The sequence below is a fragment of the Schistocerca nitens genome, chromosome 10, assembly GCF_023898315.1.
Source record: "Schistocerca nitens isolate TAMUIC-IGC-003100 chromosome 10, iqSchNite1.1, whole genome shotgun sequence".
Lineage (NCBI taxonomy): Eukaryota > Metazoa > Arthropoda > Insecta > Orthoptera > Acrididae > Schistocerca > Schistocerca nitens.
Genome location: NC_064623.1, coordinates 63452158 through 63469751, shown reverse-complemented (window position 1 = coordinate 63469751; position 17594 = coordinate 63452158). Strand labels below are relative to the sequence as shown.

General features: G+C 42.5%; 1 protein-coding gene across 1 annotated transcript in view; it reads right to left on the bottom strand.

The window, feature by feature from the left end:
* LOC126209870 (transcription factor HES-1-like) overlaps positions 1-17594 on the bottom strand; it is a 438054-nt gene that overhangs the window by 33026 nt on the left and 387434 nt on the right. The window contains exons 3-4 of the mRNA XM_049938995.1: positions 7936-8031; positions 5501-5638 (exon numbers count right to left, since the gene is read on the bottom strand). Coding sequence (XP_049794952.1) covers positions 5501-5638; positions 7936-8031 — 234 coding nt within the window. The remainder of the gene's footprint in view (positions 1-5500; positions 5639-7935; positions 8032-17594) is intronic.

Sequence of the window (17594 nt, the reverse complement as noted above, 5' to 3'; positions counted from 1 at the left end):
ATTTTATTTTTACCTTAAAGCCTGTGCCTTAATCTACGCACTGGCGCCATCACAGTCTGATTCTTCCTTGTTTACGTTGTGAGTGTTTAAGATGCCCCCGATAATCGTGAGTCCCGCCGACTTTGAAGTACGGGCTATTATAAGATTTCTTAGTGCTAAAGGCCTAAAAGCGATCGATATTCATCGTGAGATCTGTGCAGTTTACGGAGAAAACATTATGAGTGATGGAATGGTAAGAAAGTGGGTGAGAGCATTTAAAGATGGCCGCACAAATGTGCATGATGAACAACGGAGTGGGCGTCCTTCGGTCGTTAATGAAAGTTTAGTGCAGGGAGTGAACAATACGATGAGAGAAAGCAGACGCTTTACGATTTCCTCCTTGTGGGGTGACTCACCTAATGTTTCTCGTAGTGTTTTGTATGGCATTGTGACCGAGCACTTGAATTACCGAAAATTGTGCTCACGTTGGGTACCGAAAATGTTGACAGATGTGCACAAAACCAAACGTTTAGACAGTGCCTTGACTTGCCTTGAGCAGTACCACAACGACGGTGATGATTATCAAGCCAAATTGTTACGGGCGATGAAACATGGGTGGCCTACGTCACACCAGAATCAGAGCAACAGTCCATGGAAGTTAAGCAAGGGTATCGTTTTAATGCAAGACAATGCCCGTCCGCATGTGACGAATCAGACCAAAGATCTCATCACATCTTTTCGATGGGAAACTCTGGATCATCCTCCGTACAACCCCGATCTTGCGCCCAGTGACTACCATCCGTTCCTGCACTTGAAGAAACACCTGGGAGGTCAGCGTCTTCAAGAGGGTGACGAAGTCAAAACAGTGGTGATACAGTGGTTAACAAGTCAGGCGGCAGACTTCTATGAGGAGGGTATACAAAAACTGGTACAACGTTATGACAAGTGCCTCCATATTGACGGAAATTATGTAGAAAAGTAGATTAAGGTACAGGCTTTCGAGTAAAAATAAAATTATTGGGATAGCTTAGCACATCTTTTTTTAATTTCAAAACTGTACTTACTTAAAAAACACGCCTCGTAATTCGTTTAAATGTAATTTTTTTGTAATACTCTGCAGCGTCATGTTCATTATCGTACTGACTTACTTTGTTCGTTATTACTTTGCTTCTTTTCATTCTTTTTTCGTTTGGAATCTGGTTGTGTTGCCTATAACCTGCAACCAAGTGCCAACTAGTTGGTAACGGGGCGTCCTGTGCAGCCTGTGTCAGGATAGCGTCAGTTAATAATAGTGAGAAATTTCAGTTCGCTTTCATCGTTAAAACTGAAATTTTGCTGCAGAAGATGGCTACGCAAACAAAAATATTATGACTTTTTCTGTCTTGAGTTTGGTCGTTCAGTTTAGTCTTACTCGCTGTGAACAAACCAATCACGATTTTAGTTCCACCACAGCTTGTAGATCTCCGTTTTCTCGGATACACTGCACATCACGAGGTTTTGGTCAGATCAGGATGTGAGTGTAAACTCAGGACTACAAAACCCGCCGTCTGCTGCAGTTTTCTCATCTGTCACATTAAAATCAGCTGTCAACAGAGCGTCTCCCATATCTGTCATGACTCGCGCCAGCCATTTCCAACATTACTCCGTTACACGTTAACAGCATTTTTGTGGAGTGATCCACTGTGTTTGTGGTGGTGGTGGTGGTGGTTAGTGTTTAACGTCCCGTCAACAACGAGGTCATTAGAGACGGAGCTCATGCTCGGGTTAGGGAAGGATTGGGAAGGAAATCGGCCGTGCCCTTTCAAAGGAACCATCCCGGCATTTGCCTGAAGCGATTTAGGGAAATCACGGAAAACCTAAATCAGGATGGCTGGAGACGGGATTGAACCGTCGTCCTCCCGAATGCGAGTCCAGTGTGCTAACCACTGCGCCACCTCGCTCAGTGCACACTGTGTTTGTCTAACGCCTATAACCGAGTGGTAGCCGGCAGCAGATGTGGCAACACTGTAGCGACAAGTGACAGGTGTCAACTATCAAGTAATTTTAAACGGACTGCAGTCTGAGATTTTCTCCTGGGAACTGGCTCCTTGGAAAGCCAGTATCTCAGCTGTCAACAGCAAGAATACCCCGTTCATTAGACATGCTCGGAAACGTGCAATTCCGCCACAGAGCAACACAAGACACTACCAAATAGCTATAAAATGAGCTGTGAAACTACAGTTTCAGTTTGTAAGTGCGCAAGGAGTCCAGCACAGCGAATAGATTCATGTAATAAGAAACTACCTAAGCTATATGAGCAATATCTAAATTTAAAGAAAGGCAGAAACAGGCAGACAAAAGTTGAAGTAATGAAACAAAATATATTTAAAAATGATCTGATCAAGTTATTTGATATTGCTATGAAAAACGAAATGAAAGAGATTATAAACGAGAGGAAAAGTAATTTCTTCAAAAGGAAATAGAAGATGTCTTTTCTTGTTGTATGGCACGAGCTGATCTGAAGGCAGCAGCAAAAGAAACCAAGAAGAGGGAATTAGACGAAATAGATAAAGCGAACTCAGTATACAGAAAAAATGAATTTATCCATGAAAGGAGCTGCAATCATCCTTTATTGTGCTTCATCATCATCATATTCATCGTCTACTGAAACTGATTACAAATATTTCGACCATCCAAATCATTAAGTACACCTTAAATATCATCTGCTGCAGATGCTCCATCCATACCATCAAATATACATGTAAACATATTAGAGTCATCTAAACATGTTGGTGATGCGGTTAGACTCACCTGATGTCCCTGTAAAGGAAGAGCTAGCTCCAGGAAACGACTTGCCCTAACCTATTTGGAGATCGCTCAATCGTCTTGGGATGGCCGTTCCTGTATGCAAGACCAACATGCGAAAATGGGACATTCTTCCAGCTGATGGAGATACATCATGCGAGTGAGGAACAACACAAGACCCGACCCACCTGCTAACTTGTCCTCAACTTGAACAACCCTGCACAACACAGGATCTGATCAAGGGAACCAACAAGGCCATCGGAGTTGCTACCTTCTGGAAATGCTGACAGGACACGGAAATGAATGAATGAACACGTTGGTGCTTTGCATAGAGCCGGTCTTTCAGATCGTGGAGCAGTATTTGTAGCTGAAGCAATTGCACAGGTGCTACGTCACAATGGTTCTGATTTAACTATCTCTACAAGTCCAATCAGGGGGTCGAGAAGGAGAACAAGGCAAGCAATTGTAGAATAGGAAGAGAAAGGTAATAATTTGGAGGGTCCTCTTCTTTTACACTGGGATGACAAAATGCTTACACATATTAGTGATCGAAAGAAAAAGGTTGACCGAATTGCTGTCTTTCTTACTGGAAGTGGGCAAGAAAAGCTTCTAGGAGTGCCAAAAGCAGAAATAGGAACTGGTGAATCTCAGGCTCAGGCTAGCATAAATTTAATTAAAGAGTGGAATCTGATGTCAAAAATCAAAGGACTTGTGTTCGATATTACAGCTAGTAACACGGGGATTTATAAACGAGCGTGTATAAAATGTCAAGAAACTTTCAGTAAAGAATAGGTGTGGAATGCTTGCCATCATCAAGTGCTGGAAATTATGTAATCAGATGCACTGTCCTGTATTTTTGTCATTTCTGTAAGTCCAAAAACAACACTCTTCAAACATTTTCAACAAAAATGGTCTCCGGCTAATCACTATAATTATTCTACAGCACCAGAAGAACTATTCAAGCATCCAGCAATGAGAAAATTGCGCCAGGAAATGCTGGATTATTTGTCAAATGCTCTACAAGTTCAAAAACCAAGAGATGATTATCAGGAATTATTATAATTATAATTAATTAAATATTATAATTATTATAATTATCCTTATTGTTCCTTGGTGGTGGAAGACGTGCTAACGGGTCATTTGGAGTTTCCAGTCCAACGCATCATGCTCGCTGGATGGCGAAAGGCATTTATGTACAGAAAATATTTCTTTGCCAATTTCAGTTTAAATTAACAGAACAAGAAGTGCAAAATATAACTGGCTTGGCTTTATCTGTCAGTCTTGTTTATCAGAGAGTGAAATGAAGCGCATATTAGTATTAGAAGTCGTTACGATGATATCAGACATACTACTCTCCTCTAGAATTATGCCACAAAACTGTAGCTAATAAAGCATATAAGACTCTTTGCAGGCGTCTTTGGTTTCCCTCTGAGCACTTGGTTGCCCCAGCCTTCTTTGATGATAAGAGTAGAAACAGGGACAAACATGGTGAAAGACTTGCAACGCCCACGAATTTCTGGTATTCTTCGCCGACTCAAGGTAATGAATAAATTGGAAGGGTTGGATGGTGGTGGTTAGTGTTTAACGTCCCGTCGACAACGAGGTCATTAGAGACGGAGCGTAAGCTCGGGTTAAGGAAGGATTGGGAAGGAAATCGGCCGTGCCCTTTCAAAGGAACCATCCCGGCATTTGCCTGAAACGATGTAGGGAAATCACGGAAAACCTAAATCAGGATGGCCGGAGACGGGATTGAACCGTCGTCCTCCCGAATGCGAGTCCAGTGTGCTAACCACTGCGCCACCTCGCTCGCTTGGAAGGGTTGGAAGACCTGAAATTAGAGAATCTTGCGACAGAACAGAACACTTGTCTTTTCGATGCGTTGGCTACAGGTGGGAGTATGAAATCAGGATCTTTCTTACAGTTATCCGCTACAGAATGGCCAGATAATCCAGTATTCAAAGAACTTTGTCACCGCTGCTCTCAGATGAAAGAAGTAAATGACACAACAAATGGTTCAAATGTCTCTGAGCATTATGGGCCTTAACATCTGAGGTCATCAGACCCCTAGTACTTAGAACTACTTAAACCTAACTAACCTAAGGACATCACACACATCCATGCCCGAGGCAGGATTCGAACCTGCGACCGTAGCAGTCGCGTGGTTCCGGACTGGAGCGCCTAGAACCGCACGGCCACTGCGGCCGGCTAAATGACACAACAGAACGCGCTATCATTCGGATCCAAAAGTACAGTAAAACACTGACGAAGGATGAGCAACAGAAGCAGTTATTTCTTCGAATTCAAACATCTAAAAGAGCTTCCTACTTCAAAAGTCGCTCTAATGGCACAATTTGCACATTCAAATGTTCAAATGTGTGTGAGTTCGTAAGGTCACCGGTCTCTAGACTTACACACAACTGGAACTAACTTTTGCTAAGAACAACATATACATACCCATGCCCGAGGGAGGACTCGAACTTCCGGCAGGAGGGGTCGTGCAATCCGTGACATGACGCCTCTAACCGCGCGGCAATTTGCACTTTTTTTTTAAAAAAAAAACTTGTGTGCTCCTGAGCGACCTCTAAGAGTAAGTATTTTTTGACAAAATATTATGTGTGTTACTTTTACACATAAATGCACAATTTAAGGCTTGTGGAGGTATGAAATTTGGGACTTCAGTTTTTTGGGCCGCCATATGTACAGGTTTTTTTACTTGTCGGACACACTAGGAACTCACCTCTCGGGCGCACTCCTGGAATCCGGCGCGGAACTTGGAGAGCACGGAGCTGGAGCCGAGCGCCTTCTGCCGCTGGAGGTGGCGCACCGTCAGCTCTAGGATGTCCGCCTTCTCCAGCTTGGAGTGCTTCGTGTTCTGCTGCAACAGCCGCCCGACATCACTCTGCAGCGTCGCCACAATCACGTTGCCAGTACTGTGTGATCGTGAACTTCTCAGGCAATGTAGGAGAGTGACGCGTAGCGCCATATAACCATCCTGCCTTGGAGGCGGTTAAGCGGGAGACGTGTCTCAGGGCTGGATAGTGACAGATGGTGATGCAAGACTGGACGCGCACGTAGTTTATGTGTCAGCCGATAGAGGACAACATTGGACAGGGGACTGATTTAGTTTCGATTGTGCCCACTAGAGTGCACTAAAGTAATAGAATGTTTTTCATAAACTGTTCTAGTATTTTCATAAAGTGCTATTATTTCTTTTTGTGTATGTAAAATGTTATAAATGTGTTTTAGCAGTATGAATTATGCGTGAATGTGGTTTAACGTTAATATGAAGATAATTGTTTAACGAGTTATGTAGTGGGATTTACTGTGGGAACATTTCGAAGTAGTATGGATATGGACAAAGGGGATTTTTGTAGAATAGATTTGTAAAGTATGTTTATGGTAAAGGGAAAGTTAATTCAGGTATAAATAACAATAGTAAATAACTCTATGCATAAACAAAACTTCAGCATATTAGATAATTACGTCGTAAAAAGTGCAGTCATTAGGTTTACTATTTTGCGATTGGTTATGGATGAAAAGCGCGGACTGACGCGGGAGTATGTTGTTTTGCTATTGGCTGTTGAGTAAACTGACCAATGGTAAAGCAATATTCTTCGCGCGCCTTTCTCTGCTGGTAGAGAAGACAGAGTATTCTAGAGAAGAGTGGAAGCCTAGCCATGAAACAGTTCGGACGTATGTAGGAGTAGTTCCGATGGAAACAATAAGTTGCCGGATCTAGCAGTGTTTCATACATCAAAAGTATTGTAAAGTGATGGCATAATGATTCCGATGGGTGTGAAGAAATTTCGGAATTTTTAAGTGAATTTTGTGACGAGAAAAGACATATATTCCGCGTGGCGTATTGAGCAGGTCGGTGGCTAAAAACTGTGACTGCATTTGGTACCGACAGACTTAATATTTGGCGAGCATTCTCAATCAAAAACAATCAGTATTTTTGTAGCTATTACGTTTTCGGGAAATGCAACACCATAAACTTGCTAACGTGAGTGAAAGGGATTGTGAGTGATTGTGTTAAGGCTAGCACGGGCTTGGCAGTGATACTTGTTCACCTAAATTTCAGAATATATTAATTGAGGACAAAATTTCCAACCTTTCATTTCGTGCTTCTCCCGAAACGTAGATTAGTGACTTTAATTGCAGCCTGGTTCACGTCGAAGTACGGTAGGTTTCACTCGGCTTTCCTACTGATGATCTTTAATTGCAGCCTGGTTCACGTCGAAGTACAGTAGGTTTCACTCGGCTTTCCTACTGATGATCTGCTGAGACAATGTTCACAGGTAGATGCAGGTCCGTCGTAAAGGGACGGAAAGAACCGCACCGCCACAGAGAGGAGTTTTATTGGCAGGTACTTCGATGACGAAGTATTTGCTTTGGCAATACAAGTCCAGCAGCAACACTTTGGTTTCTATTTTTACTTGATTACCTCTTGTTTAACGCAACTAATTTCGGGGTCGCAGACCCGTTCTCGGTAAATGTCTGTGCCGGATTCCAGCCTGGCGGTCTGGCTGATGGCAGGAATGGTTGCTCAAGAATGGGGCTGAGACCCCAGAACAACTCGGCAAGAAAAAAAAGATAAGTAAATATGAGTGTGAATCGAAGCAGCACGTTGCTTCTGATGAACGACGATTGTAGCAGCCATCTTGAAGACATGGTGTGACGGCGCCACTCACGGGAACAGGTTGAACTAAGTTTGAAAACAAGTGGGAATGATGTATCTACACACTGTAAAACTTTCACACATACAGAATGAAAACTGTATTTTTACAAAAACAGTGTGCATTTCTTTTGGAGTTACCCTCGTACTTTACTGTATTGTACCGTAGCATTTCTTCCTATGCATGGCTCGAGTTTCAACTTGGCACTGACAGATGGTGCAAAAGTTACTTTCATCCTTAAGTGTTGCACACCAGTTTACAAATTTTGACATCTCTCAAAGCAGGAAACTTTCACTGCTTTTTACCTGAAAATGATTGGACACGGATATTTCATTCGTGTATTTTTGTAAATAAATAGTTTTGACAGTCAAAGGCGAGGATGATATCTTTTTAGCTGTCTCACACGACAGTGAACCCGACCCAGATAGTATGGACAGTAGTACAAGGTGACTGAGACAGCGCAGCGCAGAGTACTGTGGCAGATGGAGAGGCGTACCTCGAGCCGCGCCGAGTCCAGGATGAGCGTCTTGAGAGCGGCCAGGCTCTGGTTGATGCGGGCTCGGCGTCGCTTCTCCATCAGTGGCTTGTTGGCCTGCAACACGGAACAGAGAGCGGTGCGGGTCAGCTGTCTGCGCTACGTCACATGTTCTCCGTACTCTCACATCCACCCGACAATGAAATGCGAAACGAATGGTTCAAATGGCGCCGAGCACTATCGGACTTAACATCTGAGGTCACCAGTCCCCTAGAACTTAGAACTACTTAAACCTAACTAACCTAAGGACATCACACACATCCATGCCCCAGGCAGGATTCGAACCTGCGACTGTAGCAGCAGCGCGGTTCCGGACTGAAGCGCCTAGAACCGCTCGGCCACAACGGCCGGCAAAATGCGAAACCTTCCGGGAAATTTAAGCTGTTGCCTCGCAAGACCATTGTGGTGTTAGTAAGCGATTCAAAATTTCATACGTATGCACAGTTGGGTTGTGGGCAATCCAAAGTAGTGTGGACATTAATACGTAAGGGCATCACAAAGTAATTTACACATGTTGCTCTGCACTAACAAGGATGAGGCCCCCATGGTGGGATCGACTTTCTGAAACCATCTACGTGGATATGTACCTTAAGGTTGCAAGTATCACACCCTGCCCCCACTTACCCTGGTGGACCATTATACGCGAGTAACTGATGAAAAAGGTATCGGAATTTCGCATGCTACTTTACAGCTTTAAAAAAGAAGTATGAAGTGCATTGACTGTGTACTGTAATGGTTATTGGTACACGCCTCATATTCAATGAGTTGCGGCTTCGAATCTCATCAAGTGTCATGTACATTTAAAAAAAAAATCTTTATTGGAATTACTTTCATCATTATTTTAATTCAGTTATTTCGTTTAAATGTATTTTTTAATTTCTGTTACTTTGTCACTTCATTTTGATTACCGTATTAACTTTTTAAGTTGCTCTAATTTTCTTTCATAGAATTCTTTTTCCTCGGAATCTTCGCACACGAGATTTTATGTATTTCCCTGTATGAACATCGATTTATTATCTCCCACTGCATCGTCCCACATTTTCGTCCACGTTGTTGCATTCATTGTCTGTATTTCTCATTCTGCTTGAATTTAATTTTACTTGTAATCCCTTTTCTCGTTTAAAACGTCATGTGTGTTACTTTGTCCGCAGTGCAATAAAAAATTGTTTGTATGACGATTACCACCCAAGAAAATAAACATCTCGAAACGAAAATTACATTTTTGACACAATTGCACAGTTAATATAAACAGATTATCTCATCTCTCTTGCCGCAATGGATGCACCAGTTCCCGTCAGATTACCGTAGTTAAGCGCTGTCGGGCGTGGCCGGCAGTTGGATGGGTGACCATCCGGGCCGCCATGCGCTGTACCCATTTTTCGGGGTGCACTCAGCCTCGTGATGCCAACTGAGGAGCTACTCGACCGAATAGATGCGGTTCCGGTCACAGAAAACCATCATAACGTCCTGGAGAGCGGTATGCTGACCGCACGCCCCTCCTACCCGCATCCTCAGTGAGGATGACACGGCGGTCGGATGGTCCCGATGGGCCTCTTTTGGCCTGAAGACAGAGTGCAGGAGTGCATTTGGTCTTTTGTTTTTCAACTGACAGACTTGCAATTTCAAATGTTTAATATTCTTATGGATAAATAAAAAAAAATAACATGCACAAAGATTCCAACTGGGAAAAGAATGACAGGAAGAAAAAATGAGAGCAACTGAACACAGTAATAGGGTAATTAAAATGATGTGACAAAGGAACAGAAATAAAAAATACTTTTAAACCAAATAACAGTATAAAAATAATGATCAAAGTAATTTCGATACAGATCTAAAAATAAAATACTTCAAACCACTTAATGAGATTCGAACTCACAACCATGCGTATGAGGCCTGTTTTTTAAACCTATAAAGCAACATGCGAAATTCCAAAATTTTTTTCGTCGATTAGTCGGAAACGAGGGCCTACCAGTCTGAACGGCTGCAGGGTGTGATACCTGGGACAATGACCTACAACATGCTATAGATGATTTCAAAAAAATCGATGTCACCGCTTGGGACCTCTTCTTGTAAAGTCGTAACACAAGAAGACTGCCGCATTGTCAGGATAGACTAGCAGGTTCCTGGCTTCCATCGGACACAGTTCTGCTACATTATGGATAACAGGTGCATCACAGTGTGCCATTAAAACTACAGCTAGAAACGCACTCCAAACTTATGTACGCTGGACAATACGATTCTTCTGAGCAAAGCGCCGTAACTGCACACAGATACACGGCGAAAATTTGGTGGTATATCGACAGAATGCAGTGTCGCCCCCAACTGCTCTGAAATGGTGGCGATAGTTTCACCAAAGCTGCAGACGCGTGGGAGATGGTAATCGGAAAGGCCGGATCTAGCACCAAGAGAATTACATATTTTCGTCAAGCCGCAAGAACACGTGAGATGACAGAGATTCTCCAGCGCTTCTCCAGCTGTTCCGTGAGTAAGGAGCGGACTTTTACTGTCGAGGAATTGAACGTTTCCGACCGATGTTTACAGAGACTTGGCGACTATGTTGAAAAATAGTATCATGTATCCGTGTCACTTTTAAGTCTAGTGCAGCAGTCAATAAAAGTGACTTGGACTGCCGTAACAATGAGTGACTTCTATTTTGAAATTCCCTTGTATAACAATACGGTGGAAATTAAAAGACGTTAATTTAAATTCCTGTGTGATATTTTGCTTAGCAAATACGTTATTATTCATGGGTGTGTACAAATTCTTAGAAGCTCAAGTCGCCGGAGTGGTGTCAAATACAAAGACTTTCCTCAGGGAGCTGAATAATCCCACAAGGGGTCTTCCGGCCATTATACAGTTATCTGTTCTTCTGCTGGAAGATAGTCGGCAGTTAGGAATCGGTGCGTAGTAAAGAGTTGACTGATTTGTAGATCTATGCCAGTTTCAGGTTCGGGGCCTGACAGTATGTTTTACTTACTGGGGCTGCCGGAAATTCCGGTTTCCTAACCTCAAAAGTGACTTTTCTAAATAAACAATTTTTATCATTGGAAAAAGACACAACAAACCTACACTGCCCTTGGTCTGCTTCTGTCAAAAGACGTCTTTACTCTCCACCAACACCAGCTATGTAAATAAACAGTTGTCCCCCTGAAGATGATGGTGTGAACCTTCGAAACGCTTAGTGACAGAATAGACAAGTGAAGTGACCGACGAAGAAACTCTTTATTTGCATTCGTCAACATCCGCAGGTCTCATAGTGCCATCTCTCACGGACGAAATATTCATTTCTCCACGCCGCTCTATCTTGTGCAAGCCTCTTCATAACTATTACAGCCTATATCTATTTGAACCCGTTTAGTGTGTTCAACCTTGGTCCCCCTCTACAATTCTACCTCACCTCCTCCCGCTCCACCTGCCCCCCCCCCCCCCCACCCCAGACATACACTTCCCACCAAACAAACAAATTTGGCGATCACCTGATTCAAATGGCTCTGAGCAGTATGGGACTTAACATCTGAGGTCATCAGTCCCCTAGAACTTAGAACTACTAAAACCTAACTAACCTAAGGACATCACACACATCCATGCCCGAGGCAGGATTCGAACCTGCGATCGTAGCAGCAGCGCGGTTCCAGACTGAAGCTCCTAGAACCGCTCATCCACAACGGCCGGCCGATCAGTTGATCTCTCAGAATGTATCTTATTAATCGATTCCTTCTTTTACTCAGGCTGTGCCATAAATTCCTTTTTTCCCGTATTTGGTTAAGTATGTCCTCACTAGCTTTTTGATCTACCCCTTTAATCTTCAGCATTCTTCTGTAGCACCAAATTCCTAAAACTTCTATTCTCTTCTTATCTTAACTCTTTACCGTCCACGTTTCATTTCTGTACAAGATCACACTCCAGACAAATAAATACCTTCAAAAGAGATTTCCTAACACTTAAACTTATATTCGATGTTACCAAATTTCTCTTTTCGGAAATGGTTTCCTAGCTATAGCCAGCCTGCATTTCATATCCTGCCTACTCCGCCATCATAAGTAATTTCGCTTCCCAAATAGCGTTAACTCAGTCACTGCTTTGAGCGTCTCATTTCCTAATCTGATTACTTCAGCACCACCTAATTTAATTCGCGACGCTCCATTTCCCCTGTTTTACTTTTATTGATTTTCAGCTTATAACGTTTTTCAAGATACTTTCCATTTCTTTCAACTGCTCTTGCAGCTCCTTAATAGTCTCTTAGTTCATCTCTTTCCCTTACTGTCTTCATATTGATAATCTTACAAGCTGGGACCGATGGCCTATGTAGTCTGGTCCCTTCAACCCCCACAAACCAACCAAACCAACCATCTTGTCGCTTCAACCCCCACAAACCAACCAAACCAACCATCTTACAAGCTCCTCACATTCATTAAGTCTAGTGCAAAAGAAAATATTGTAAGTGAATCGTTGTCAGTTTTTGAAGATATTAATTGTACTGATGCAGGCTATTTCCCTCTCCTGTGACTACATCTGCTAAGTCTTGCTGCACGAATCGATAACCTTATCCTTCAGCCTCGTTGGGATGAACATTTTTTTATGAATATAATCGCATTGTGATCACTATATGATTTCTGCGAGAGACGCAGGGTACTTCAGCTGCTGAGCCGAACTGATTAGAAAATTGTAGTAGAGTTTATAAATATCGTGATGGAATACAGCACAATAGACTTAAATTCAACGTAGACTCTGGATATTAGACAATGGTAAATAAAGGCAGACGAGTAACTTTAAAATTTCTTTGAACGCTGGTTCAAGTTGGAAGAGTGTTTTTTAATTAACACGAAGCTGATGACAGGGATGGAACACCGAACGCTAAGTTCATTTAGACTCTTCGAGACAGTTCGCATTTGCCTTTCCGTAGTGCTGGTGGTAAAACGGGAATTCGAAAATTTATCAGATCGGCGGTTGGAGCTGCAGATAGTTCCTCTGTTCGCCGTAGAGATGGCGCTGGCGGCACCGAACAGCCAAACTGCCTCGCGGTCACCGCAAAACGCTACCGGGTCAACAATGCGAGCAAACAAAGAAACGGTCCCGTAGCAGAGGCGTATTTTGCATTAACGTCAAACTTTGTAGACTATTATCTTATGCAGAATCGCTGATCGAAATATCGTGATCTGATAGTACTTTCAAAGACAGAAATTTTAAGATAAAAATGTCCCCTGTATGATTAGTGGAGATATTCGCGTTATTGCAGACTGTTTCTGTTGCATTCTGAGATTTACGTGTTAAATTATCTGATGCCTGTGAATCAAACGGGAATTCCTGACACGTTAACCCAATAAGGTAAAAACTATTCAGCCATATAAGTTAAGTAATTCTCATCACGTCAAAAAGTGCTCACACGGAAATAAATTACTCCATTCCGGTACTTCATTACGGTGTCTACTGTCCGGACAAATGCAGAAAAAAGGTCAAATTACAATTATCTTGAGAACAAATGAACATCATTATCAATAAACAGCACCGGCAAGTGAGTACTGATATATGTGACGCTACGATATATGTCTAGCTGACAATTTCATACAGAGGAAAAATGATACGAATCGAAGAACTATGAGTAGCAGACGACGGAGTTCACGCTTTGTACAGTTTCGCCGTAGCGATAATGTAGTAAAAAGCGGGTCCTGTTTCCACGAAACCGTTTGACTCTAAACCACTCGATGTCGCCTCCCAGTTGTCTATGGACATCAAAATCAGTTACTGTAGGGAATAATTTATTGAATAAAAATATGCACAGAGAGAGAATTGACATGTGTAAGACATTGCCCGTAACAATGAGAAAGGATCCAACAGTACCCGATTACACGATTAGTAGTGAAGCAGTAAACCCCGAACTCACATGTGTAAAACAGCTTCAAACGCCTGATTACTTTACAAAGTAGTTAATGTGTTAAAAATTTGACATTAAGTTTGTAAGCGAGAAAGGTTTATAAATGGTTTGAAATTACGCTTAAAGTTTCTTGGAAATCGCTAAGTACTCTGATTATGAAAAATAGATGAATATAATGTGGGTAATTCGGGCTGCGGATGGAAGCAAAAACAAGTTTTTGACGAATCTCATTGTTTATGTCACATCTCCTGAACTAATGTCATGCAGTGATAAAATTTTGCACTTAAGTTCAGTGGTATACATGGATATTGTCAGCAAAATGTAATCAATTGAAGTTGAAGGCTTACTGCATGGATGGCGAAAATGAAGTAAGTGATTTAACTTTTTTTCCATTCACCATTTTGTGACGGTGTCATAAAGAAAAAGTTTCGTGAAGGTTTGAAATTATTTTTAAAGTTTGTTGCAAGTCGCTAGCTGCGCTCATTCTCCAAATACTGAGTGTTTAAAGTCAGAGTTATTTGTGTGCCGCCAGTTACATTGCCTCAAGTTGCTCACTGTTGGTAACCCAGTGCTAACTGTAATATGTCTCATTCTGCTAAAATTTTAACGTAAGGTTATACCTTTTAGTCAGTAGATTGTGAAAGCATATTAAATTATTTAATTCGATCAATAACACAGGACATATCAAAAACCAAACTTTAGATGGCCGTGAATGCCGTTAGACAGGCATTGCAACTCGTAGTTGGTTCTGGGATAGTCACTCACAAAGAGACCACAAGGATTTTTTGAATTTATATTTATGGTAGTAAGTGAGGCTCAGAACTCAAATGTCCGCAGAGCAGTTCGATGCGACCCTCAAAATTTCTCGTGAAACTCGACGAACTTCAGGAACTTTTATTTCACTAAAACCAAGATGATTGTAAGATGATTTTTCTACCACAGGCAGCATGACTCACTACCTAGCACTGTAGATGCAGATGTAATTGAATGTAGGTTGAAGCAGGAGATTAGCTTAAAGAAAAAAGGCAGGTCATGAGCAAATCAGTAAAGGAAAAGAAGAATTCTGTTTCTGGGTAGCAGTCATGGGAGGGGGCGGGGGGGGGGGGGGGAGGCCAGCAACTGTAGGAGAAATTAGGTCCAGGGTACCAGGTCACAAGTTTTGTGAAACCAAGTGCTACCCTTAGCAAGGTGACAAAACTTAGGTCAGCTATGCAGGAAGGAAGATCAGGTAATTACAGTAGGGAGAGCAGGAAACAGCCTGGCTATGACTCCAATATACAGGGTTATTACAAATGACTGAAGCGATTTCACAGCTCTACAATAACTTTATTATTTGAGATATTTTCACAATGCTTTGCACACACATACAAAGACTCAAAAAGTTTTTTTAGGCATTCACAAATGTTCGTTATGTGCCCCTTTAGTGATTCGGCAGACATCAAGCCGATAATCAAGTTCCTCCCACATCAATGAGTTCGAAAGCATCGTTGATGCGAGGTCGCAGTTCTGGCACGTTTCTTGGTAGAGGAGGTTTAAACACTGAATCTTTCACACAACCCCACAGAAAGAAATCGCATGGGGTTAAGTCGGGAGAGCGTGGAGGCCATGACATGAATTGCTGATCGTGATCTCCACCACGACCGAAACCATCGGTTTTCCAATCTCCTGTTTAAGAAATGCCGAACAACATGATGGAAGTGCGGTGGAGCACCATCCTGTTGAAAGATGAAGTCGGCGCTGTCGGTCTCCAGTTGTGGCATGAGCCAATTTTCCAGCATGTCCAGATACACGTGTCCTGTAACGTTTTTTTCGCAGAAGAAAAAGGGACCGTAAACTTTAAACCGTGAGATTGCACAAAACACGTTAACTTTTGGTGAATTGCGAATTTGCTGCACGAATGCGTGAGGATTCTCTACCGCCCAGATTCGCACATTGTGTCTGTTCACTTCACCATTAAGAAAAAATGTTGCTTCATCACTGAAAACAAGTTTCGCGCTGAACGCATCCTCTTCCATGAGCTGTTGCAACCGCGCCGAAAATTCAAAGCGTTTGACTTTGTCATCGGGTGTCAGGGCTTGTAGCAATTGTAAACGGTAAGGCTTCTGCTTTAGCCTTTTCCGTAAGATTTTCCAAACCGTCGGCTGTGGTACGTTTAGCTCCCTGCTTGCTTTATTCGTCGACTTCCGCGGGCTACGCGTGAAACTTGCCCGCACGCGTTCAACCGTTTCTTCGCTCACTGCAGGCCGACCCGTTGATTTCCCCTTACAGAGGCATCCAGAAGCTTTAAACTGTGCATACCATCGCCGAATGGAGTTAGCAGTTGGTGGATCTTTGTTGAACTTCGTCCTGAAGTGTCGTTGCACTGTTATGACTGACTGATGTGAGTGCATTTCAAGCACGACATACGCTTTCTCGGCTCCTGTCGCCATTTTGTCTCACTGCGCTCTCGAGCGCTCTGGCGGCAGAAACCTGAAGTGCGGCTTCAGCCGAACAAAACTTTTTTTCTACGTATCTGTAGTGTGTCGTGACCATATGTCAATGAATGGAGCTACAGTGAATTTATGAAATCGCTTCAATCATTTGTAATAGCCCTGTATAGTGTTAGGAGTGACCTGGACAAAATAGCAGCAGAAACTGGGCACACAAATGTGCAGCTTGTAGAGGTCTTTCAGCGCCATGATCGGCCCTGGGTAAACACTGCTGTAAGGCATGTTAAAGTGAGCTAAACAGGATGCTCCGGACACCGACAAAATCTCACAAAAGTGTTGTTCAAGTTGATGCTATTGGTAGATGGGGGTACACTATACATTGCCTGCACCTAAACCGGAAGGGGAAAGATAAGTTAGTTTCTCTATTAACAGATAGTGTAAGGGGGGCCACAGTCACACAAGGGAAGATCTCTATGGTTAATGGGACCAGCCAGACTTTCTTAGGTTAAAGCCAAAGTACAGACAGACTACAATAAAAAAATAGAATAAAAGAAGCATCATCTGCAGTAAATATGGATAAAGCTAAGGGTAGTATCAACTTACTTTATCAGAATATCAGGAGTAATCTCGGCGCAAAATGATCTGGAACTATGTTATAAATAACAGAACAGCATTTTCTTATTTGCAAACTTAACTCAAACAACAGAAACAATAATACAACAAGAAACTTGCCAACTATCACAGGCACAAAAGATTTCGGGCGGCAAGTATAACAATACGGTTACGCGGTGTGGGGTCCTTACCAGATAGGGCTGACGGAGTACATCGAAAAAGTGCAAAGAAAGGCTGCACGTTTTGTATCATCGCGAAATATGGGAGAGAGTGTCACAGAAATGATACAGTATTTGGGCTGGACATCATTAAAAGAAAGGCGTTTTTCGTAGCGACGGAGTCTTCTCACGAAATTCCAATCACCAACTTTCTCCTCCGAATGCGAAAATATTTTGTTGACAGCGACCTACATAGGGAGGAACGATCACCATGATAAAATAAGGGAAATCAGAGCTCGTACGGAAAGATACAGGTGTTCGTTCTTTCCGCGCGCTATACGAGATTGGAAAAATAGAGAATTGTGAAGGTGGTTCGATGAACCCTCTGCCAGGCACTTAAATGTGATTTGCAGAGTATCCATGTAGATGTAGAATACCTTGTATGCAGTCTTTATTGCTTAATCACTTGCTCCAAGCGTTTAGGAATGCTGTGAACGAGCTTTCGCGTATAATCAGAGCTTATTTATCGCCATTCTTCCAGTATTCGTT